Source organism: Geotrypetes seraphini, chromosome 8, assembly GCF_902459505.1.
Source record: "Geotrypetes seraphini chromosome 8, aGeoSer1.1, whole genome shotgun sequence".
Lineage (NCBI taxonomy): Eukaryota > Metazoa > Chordata > Amphibia > Gymnophiona > Dermophiidae > Geotrypetes > Geotrypetes seraphini.
Window position 1 is genome coordinate 13,430,073 of NC_047091.1, and position 9,322 is coordinate 13,439,394.

Consider the following 9,322-nt stretch of genomic DNA (forward strand, 5'->3'; position numbering starts at 1 on the left):
TCAGACAGTACCAGCAGTGCAGAGTGTGCATAGAATAAAAAATATCAAACTTTGGAGCAGATATTTAGGGAAAGGGGTTGGAACCAATGTTCCCTCTAAGCTGAGCGCATGAGCGATCGCTCACTATTTTCAGTGGCGTCGCTCATATGTTTTCTCGTGTTGCTCAATCGATGGTGGGCGGAGGTGAGAGGAAGCGGCGGCGGCGGTCTGCCCTGTTCACCTTAGTGTATTTTAAGTTAAAAGATGCAGCGGCGGCTCCTCTCAAGATCCCCGACTGTATCGGACTTCCGACACAGGTGGGGATTCGTGAGAGGAGCCGCTGTCACGTCTTCAGTGGCGTACCAAGGGGGGGGGGACACGGTCCGCCCCAGGTGCAGCCTTAGGGGGGGGTGCACAGCCGGCCAGGTCTGGATCTGGCCGGCTGTGCACCCGCCCTAAGGCTGCCATCGGAGAGGAAGTTCGGGCCAGCCAATCGCTGCCTGGCTGGGCGGAACTTCCTCTCCGACGCCAGAATTGACGTCGGGGGAATGCTGGTCGGCCCAATGGTGGGAAGCAGAGAGAGCTTGGGGCAGCCGCGGCGGTAGCTTTGGGGCCTGTTTCCCTCGATGGTGGCAGCAGCAGTGGCTTTGTGGAGGGTAGGGAGAAAGAAAGAAAGGGGGCAGGCAGGGAGACAGAAGGGAAACAGAAAAAAAGAAAGGGGGCATCAAGAGAGAAAAAAGAAAGAAAGGGCAGGGTGAGAGGAAGAAAAAGTTAGGAGAGGAAACATACAGGCTGAAAGAAGGGAAGAAAGATTGGATGCACAGTCAGAAGATGAAAGTGCAACCAGAGACTCATGAAATCACTAGACAAGGTAGGAAAAATGATTTTATTTTAAATTTAGTGATCAAAATGTGTCTGAATTTATATATGCTGTCTAAACCGCAATAGTGTTTTTTAGCGCAGGGAGCCTATGAGCGTCGAGAGCAGCGCTGGGCATTCAGTGCAGTTCCCTGCGCTAAAAACTGCTATTGTGGTTTAATAAAAAGGAAGGGGGGTATATTTGTCTATTTTTGTATGGTTGTTACTGAGGTGACAATGCATAGAGTCATCTGCCTTGACCTCTTTGAAAAAAACCCAGAATAGGAATGATAATTAACATTTTCTCAGCGTATAGTGTGCTTTGTGTTTTTTAATTTTATTGTTGGTAGATCATTTTGACTTGGTCTTTTTTTCTGTTTCCCTTCTGTCTCCCTGCCTGCCCCCTTTCTTTCTCCCTACCCTCCACAAAGCTACTGCTGCCACCATCGGGGGAAACAGGCCTCAAAGCCACAGCAGCAACCATCGGGGGAAACAGGCCCCAATGCCACCGCCACGGCTGCCCCAAGCTCTCTCTGCTTCCCACCGGGCCGACCAGCAATCCCCCGACGTCAATTCTGCTGTCGGAGAGGAAGTTCCGCCCAGCCAGGCAGCGATTGGCTGGCCCGAACTTCCTCTCCGACTACAGCCTTAGGGTGGGTGCACAACTGGGGCCGACCCCCCCCCTTTGGTACGACACTGAAGACATGGCAGCGGCTCCTCTCACGAATCCCCACCTGCGTCGGAAGTCCGATGCAGTCGGGGATCTTGAGAGGAGCCGCCGCATCTTTCAACTTTAAAAATACAGGCTGCTGCCGCCGCCGCTTCCTCTCACCTCCGCCCACCCTCGAGTGAGTGACAGGAGAAAGCGTGTGAGCGACGCCACTGAAAATAGTGAGCGATCGCTTATGCGCTCACCTAAGAGGGAACACTGCTTCTGACTTGATTTCAATTATTCAAAACTATCTACAGTTATAACACACCAAATATTTCATAAATTGAATATATAGCCCCATTTGGAATGCTTACCGTGCCCTCAATTTCAGAATACAGGCCAGACCAAAAACTGAAAGTGCTCTTTTCAAGCTGATACAAACGAGATTTTTCAAAGGTTTCTGCATCCATGATCTTTCCAAGTTCTGATGGAACATGTGTCGTGGTTCGGTACACCAACCTCTGAAACCATGGAAAAAAAAAAACACCACATAAATGATAAAACCACTCCATGGAAGAATAATCACTGCTTTTTAAGAGTGCAGCAACGAAGAAGGCAAGAAGGTTAGGATATGGGGAATGAAGAAGGATGGAATGTTAAGGGGTAAGAAGACAAATAGAGAGAGAGAGGCAGGTGAAGGACACACTGAATAATCACTAAGACAGAGTTAGGCAATTCCGGTCCTCGAGAGCTGGAGTCAGGTCAGGTTTTCAGGATATCCACAATGAATATGTATGAGATGGATTTGCATGCACTGCCTCCTTGAGATGCAAATCTATCTCATGCATATTTATTGTGGATATCCTGAAAACCTGACCTGGCTCCGGCTTTCGAGGACCAGAATTGCCTACCCCTGCACTAAGGGAATTGGACAGCATACTATTTCTGTTTATTAGTATTTACATACCACTGTTTGATACATCAAAGCAGTTTACATAGTACTAAACAAAAAAGAAAAGAACTCCATCATCAATTGGAAAATAAAATACAAAATAATAAATTACAGAGTAAAATTCTAGTTAAAATAGGAAAAAAAAAGAGAAAAAACCCATAAGATTATAAAAGCAGCAACTGCAAATCTCTCCCCCAACGTTCGTACCAATACAATATTAAATATCCCCTGATTGAAAAATGCAAGAGTATGTCAATCCAAAAAGATAGGTTTTTAACAGACTTCTAAATTTAATATACAAGAGTTCATTACATAATTCTAATGGCAATGAATTCCATAAATAAGGTACAGAAGCAAAAAAGGCAGAATTATGTGTAGAGGTTAATCTCACTAAGTGGACTGAAGGTAGTGCGACCTTAAAAATACATGGACATTGTCTTTGGATAACTTTAATGCTAATTCAATTAAACATACTACAGCCTATACCAGGGGTCTCAAAGTCCCTCCTTGAGGGCCGCAATCCAGTCGGGTTTTTAGGATTTCCCCAATGAATATGCATGACATCTATGTGCATGCACTGCTTTCAATACATATTCATTGGGGAAAACCTGACTGGAATACGGCCCTCAAGGAGGGAGATCCCTGGCCTATACAGAAACCAGTTTTCTACAGGAATATTGCATCATTTGGGCTTTCTCTTCTATACCTAGTGATTTCTTTTTTATTATTTAAATAGTAATGCCGCTATGTGTTGCATCATACACACAAATTTGCATTAAATTACAACTGAAACAGAAAATTGTGTGCCCATTTTCCCCTCCTGCTGCAATACTGCAAACCTCTGATCTCTTAAGTGCTAATTTTTTAAGTAGTTGGATATTTCAAAATGACCAAAATATAAAAAATAAAATAAAAATCCATCAAAACATCCAAATCGTAATTTCTGAAAGGTGGAATTTGGACATTAACATAACATTATACTTATAGACCACGTTACCAAAAAGTTCTCAAAAATTAAACCAGGCTACCCTCTCTTGAATGATACCAGGATCGTATTAGCTCAGCTTTGTTTTACATAGTTTTGCCTTCCATGTAAATTTGATGATGACTGGTTACTGATGGACAGGAATCTAGGAGTCCTTGAACTGGACCATTAGAAGGTCTACTGAAGAGAAGCAGGATAATTAGAAATAAATCAAGTGTCATTTATAAACTTGATGCTTCTAAGGCTACCTTTAAATCATATACCTTAGTTCTATTTAAAAATCACTTCCCAATTAATTTTAACAAACATTACACTCCTGAAAGCATCTGTCTTTTGAGACAAATATAAGATTCCTGGGGCAGAGAAGTCTCTTGTGGTTATGTCTAGTAGTAAAAGTAAGTACCATGTTTTCCCGAAAATAAGCCCTAAAGATGCTCCTAATATAATCCCTACCCCAAAAAATAAGCCCTAGTTAAGACTGAACTCCCCCCCCCCCGAATGTCCCCAACACTCCCTGACAGTTAGTTCCCTGACACTACCCGATTTGTGTCCCCCCCAAAAAAAAATCAAACTTGTCATTTCAGCGATCCCCCCACCCTGATGAGACCCGACATACCTCCGCTCTGAGGCTTCCTAAAGCAGCAGCGGAAGTGCTCTAAACGGGCTCCTTCACATCAGTGATGCGGCACAGGGAAAGCCCCAGAGCACCCATTCAGAGCACTGCCACTGTTGTTTTTGGAGGTACGGTACGTCAGTCTCACGGTGGGAGGGTCAGTGGGGTTCTGCTGCACAGGGGGATGGGAGGGGGAGATAGAAAGATGCTGCACAAGGGGATGGGTGAGAGGGGAGGAAAGATGATGGACATGGGGGGGGGGGGGGTGAAAGGAAAGAGGAAGAATTGGGATGGAGGAAAGGAGATATGATTGTTGTACATGGGGAACAAAAAAAAAAAGACATCCCACGAAAATAAGCCCTAATGTGTTTTTTGGAGCCAAAATTAATATAAGACCAGATCTTATTTTCTGGGACACACAGTATAACACTAGTGAAACATGCAAAGTGGGCTTCTGATGTTCCCTGTAAACTTACTATTGCCTACTTGTATGTGCCATTTTTAAACATATCTATTATGTTCCTTCAATTATACACAAAAACATCTCAGAACGCCAATACTCCCAAGTACAACAAAAAGAGGAACACAGAGACATGACATTAAGCAACATTTAATTGAAGAAAAAATAAAAGTTCCTTAATGTTTATCAGTCTCCCACCCCACCAAAAAGCAAGAGAAACTGGTCTCAAACCTTTGGTTGTTTTATCTGTTCAAAACAATCGGCTTCTTGCCACTGACGTGTGTTGCCACATACAGCATATGAACCGTTTGCCTGCTTTTGATTTAACCCTTTATTTATTTATATATATTTTTTTTTTTTACCTTATGCGGTTGGTTGGCCTAAAGTTGTTTTAACCGTCTGGTTTGATTAATGTCTTTTCTTTTTTTTTAACTCCAATTTTATCATTATTTGTAAATCGCACTGAATTACGGTTTTGCGATCAAATCAAATTTTTTATTCAACTTGAAAACCAGTTATGTGGCCGTTTCCAATGTGGTATTTGACGGGCCTGGGCCATTCACATCTTAATCAAGACCACACAGCCAGGGGGGGGGGGAAGAAAATCGTGGGGGGGGGGGTTGGGGGGGTTGTCCCTTCACCCCTCCCTTGAGGATAGGCGGTGTCGGTCCCCCGTCTTCCTAAAAGTTGAGCACCCACCTGTCGGTAAGCGAGATAGGCCTCCCACAGGTACACAGTCCACGAAAACAACAAAACCGCGCAGAAGATTTGGTTTTCCACAGCGACCTCCGCCGTGAAGAGCGACATGGCCGTGGCTCTTCCTCCCCCCCTCCGCGTAGCGCCCTTCACAGAGGCCCGAACGCAGGAGGTCTTCACGCGCAGCTTCTCTCAAGCGCCCGCTTCGCGCCTCATCCAGAGAGCCGGTAGCAGCCCAGCACGCTCGTCACGTTGACACAAGGAAAGCCACCGGCGCTTCCGGCTCGCCTGACCCGCCCCCTGTGCAGCGACTCGCCAGTAAGACGCGTCCTGATTGGCCACTCAGCCTGGCTCCTGATTGGGCTTCTGGCCACTCAGCCTGGCTCCTGATTGGGCTTCTGGCTACGCAGCCTGGCTCCTGATTGGCCCCCCCGGCGCTGCAATCTGATTGGATAGCCTTCCTGTGGTCAGACCAAAGGTCCGTTAAGCCCTGTAATTTAGGTCATCTGGCAAAACCCCAAATAGTAGTTAGCTGCTCTTTTCCTTAAACTTATTTCCCGGTCTCAGGGGTTTTCTTTTCTTGTCTCTTTCCCCTATTGTGGACTATATGAGATTAAATATTACCTTTGGTTTTTTTTGCTACTGATAAAGATTGTATTTCTTATATCATTGTGTATGTGTGATAATTTGAAATAAATAAAATTAACCCCCCCCCCCAATAGTAGCAATATTCTATGCTGCCAATCCAGGGCAAGCAGTGGCTTTCCCCCATGTCTTTCTCAATAACAGACTGGACTTTTCCTCCAAGAACTTGTCCAAACCTTTCTTAAAACCAGCTACACTATCCGCTCTTATCACGATCTCAGGCAATGCGTTCCAGAGCTTAACTATTATCTGAGTGAAAAAAATACAGTGCTCCCCCTGCTTTGACACGCAGCTCCTGATTGGTGAGACCCGCCTTTAGTACAGGAAGAGGCGGTCGGAGCATACCGCGAGTGAATCCATCACTCGCTGGTGCTCTGGCTGCCCTCCCCTGTCTCCCCTGCTAAAAACCGTATTCACGGTTTTTCAACATTCATAGGGGTTCCTGGAACGGAACCCCCGCGAATATCAGGGCAGTACTGTATTTCCTCCTATTGGTTTTAAAAGTATTTCCCTGTAACTTCAAGTGTTCCCTAATTTTTGATGAAGTGAAAAATCAATCCACTTGTACCCGTTCTACTCCACTCAGGATTTTGTAGACTTCAATCATATCTCTCTTCAGCCTTCTCTTTTCCAAACTGAAGTGCCCTAACCTTTTTAGTCTTTCCTCATATGAAAGGAGTTCCATCCCCTTTATCATCTTGATCACTCTTTGAACCTTTTTTAGTACTACTATATCTTTCTTGAGAAAAGGAGACCAGAATTGAACACAATACTCCGGGTGAGGTTGCACCATGGAGTGATACAGGGGCATTATAACATTCTTAGAGAAGGAGGGACTGGTTCTACAGTTCAATGAGTCAGGACACTGAGAATATGTGTTCGCAGAGTCAAGAGACGTTCCAGACACTGCAAAATTCCATAGTCTGCTATTGAGACAGACATGGGAGAAGCCACTGGTGGCCCTGGGATCAGTAGCATGGAATCTTGCTACTCTGTGGGGATTCCACATGGAATGTTGCTACTATTTAGAATTCCAGAATTTTGCTTGCTCTTTGAGATTCTGGAATGCTGCTATTATAGTATGTGGGTTTCTGCCAGGTACTTGTGACCTGGATTGGCCACTGTTGGAAACAGGATACTGGGCTTGATGGACCATTGATCTGACCCAGTATGTAAAATGAAGGCAGATAAGATGTAGGGCTGCCAGATTTCCTCTATGAAAAAAGAGGATACCTGGTCCTGCCCCGTTTTGCCTCCAACTTTGCCCCTTTCTGCTCCCCCCCATCTCCATACCGCGGCGCACATTTGCGCTTTTGTGGCCGTTGGTGTGACATCACACGCATGTTCACATGGGTATGATGTCATTGCATCGACATCCACGCATGCACAGAGGCCGCCCAGATGCAGCCCTGAGGTCGGGAACTTCCAATACCTGGACAAACTGCCGGCTTTTGAAAATCCCTCTGGGCACCCTGACAGTTCTCTAAAAAGAGACCATGTCTGGGTTTTCCCGGACGTCTGTTAACCCTAGGTGGATGAAGACTACATGGCCTATCCAATGTGCTCAATTCCAGGATCCAGCTGCTAAGTTTCAGGAGGGATACTTTTTTTTGGCCCATTTGAGTTCGAGATTGGCCCATTTGAGTTCGAGATTTAAATCCCCAATTCACTGGGGTGTAAGTCCTTGATGCTGCTTTTGAAATCATTGAGGAAGAAATGTTTTATGGTCAGGCAGAAATCCAGTAGTGACCAGTATGGCTGCCCTGCATAGCAAATCTTTTCTTCATCCTTTAGCTTATCTTAGGCTGCTACAGGGAATAGGAAAGAAGGGGTAAGCCATATGACAGAGAAAAAGCCTTCTCTCGTCTGCTCACTCCTTCGCCCTATAAAAAGGGGTGAGAAAGAACAGATTAGAGACTATAGCAGTATACCTGTATCAGAACCAGCCTCCTTCTCTGCTTTCTCCTAGGGTTGATCTGCTGCCAGCCAGGATTAGAGGATAGGGAATGCTGGACTTTGGAAGAGAGAAAATATGAATGCTAAAAAAGGACGGCAAAGTGAGGAGGAAGTTTATACCTAGAAGTAATGTTGCAAAAGGGGATGAATGCTTGAGGGGTCTGTTGTGAAAGTGGGCAAGTGTTGGAGAGATAAGGAAGGAACTGAATGCTTGGAGGGATGAAATATAAATAAAGCTGGATGGAATTGCATTGAGTGAATGAAAATGCTGGGGAGAAAGGAGAGTTCTAGGATTAGGATTATGCCTGATGAGGGGGTAATGAGAAGGAGGTGTTGCAGTTAGGATAGAGAGAACATGCTGGGGTTGAGTTTAAGGAATTTGGGGAATAGAAGTTGGGGTTTTCTATCAGTGAGGGGTGAATTCTTCAACTGAACCTTTCTCAGTTAAAAACCTTCTCTGTCAGTGAGGGGCAACTTCCCTTTCACCTTCTCGGGACTGACTTTTTTCTGCCCCCTCAGCCAAGGCACATTGAATGTGTATATCAAATGTGTGAATAAGGTTATAGCTTTAAGACAAGCTCCTAGAGTGTGCATTGCTATAACCCTGGACCCCCCCCCCCTTCTTGTTTGTTTTCTCTTGTGTAATCTGTTAGCAGACTCCATTTTAGCTAGCACAGGGACATAGGAAAAGCATTGTTCCTACCTAGTTTACCCTTTGAATTTGCTAGTCAAATTATAGCTTAGTGAGAGAAGTTGGAGCACAGTATTACCACTTCACAAAGTCAACTTGCCCTAACTTTATGAGTTGCTGGTTGAGTGTGAACTCTGTGAGAGAAGAAATTCCTTAAGTTTGATATTAAAGAAACTTGTTCAAGGAACCACAGAGTCCAGCTTGGTAATATAGGCTACAAGTTCAATGAGTTTATGCTGACTGGGATCCTCTGGGAGAGAGACAGTTATAGACTTCCATCAAGGAAGTGTTCCCTGCCTCTATCCATCTCCCTGTCAGCAAAGGTCCTTACTTCTTTTGTTTCCATGGGCTGATCCTCAGCGGTGAGGGCACCTTGTCTTCTCTCTTCCCTCACCAGGATTTATTCCCTCACAGTAAAGAATGTGCTAAGCATGTAGCCATATGTTGAGAGTTTGTCTGCTTCTTTCACACAAATCATTGGTCCTCGTAGTTCTATTCCCTCAAAGCTGACCATCTATACCCGTCTTTTCCAAATAAATGCACATTAAATTTCAGGCTTGGATTGACCTGAATTTAACCGTAAACCAAGTATGTTTGCTTGTTTGTACTTGTCATTCTTCTAGCTCATTAATTCACGTATTCTTCCTCTTACACTCTATTCACAACTTGCTTTGATCAGCCTTTGATTAATAATCCAGTGCCTGCAATAATCCCTCCCTTTCAGTGATTTAATGGGCACATACAGAATTAAAAAAGGTTTGGATAATTTCCTAAAAGAGAAGTCCATAGGCCTAGGATAAGCAATATAAAATCTGTTTTACTACTTGGGATCTAA

General features: G+C 44.6%; 1 protein-coding gene across 1 annotated transcript in view; it reads right to left on the minus strand.

Annotated features, from left to right (window-relative positions):
- The window catches only part of ZMPSTE24 (zinc metallopeptidase STE24), a 44,825-nt gene extending 39,318 nt beyond the window's left edge, over nucleotides 1-5,507 (minus strand). The window contains exons 1-2 of the mRNA XM_033955146.1: nucleotides 5,199-5,507; nucleotides 1,864-2,010 (exon numbers count right to left, since the gene is read on the minus strand). Of these exons, the coding sequence (XP_033811037.1) occupies nucleotides 1,864-2,010; nucleotides 5,199-5,306 (255 nt within the window). The 5' untranslated portion in view covers nucleotides 5,307-5,507. The remainder of the gene's footprint in view (nucleotides 1-1,863; nucleotides 2,011-5,198) is intronic.
- Between the last annotated feature and the right edge of the window lie 3,815 nt (nucleotides 5,508-9,322).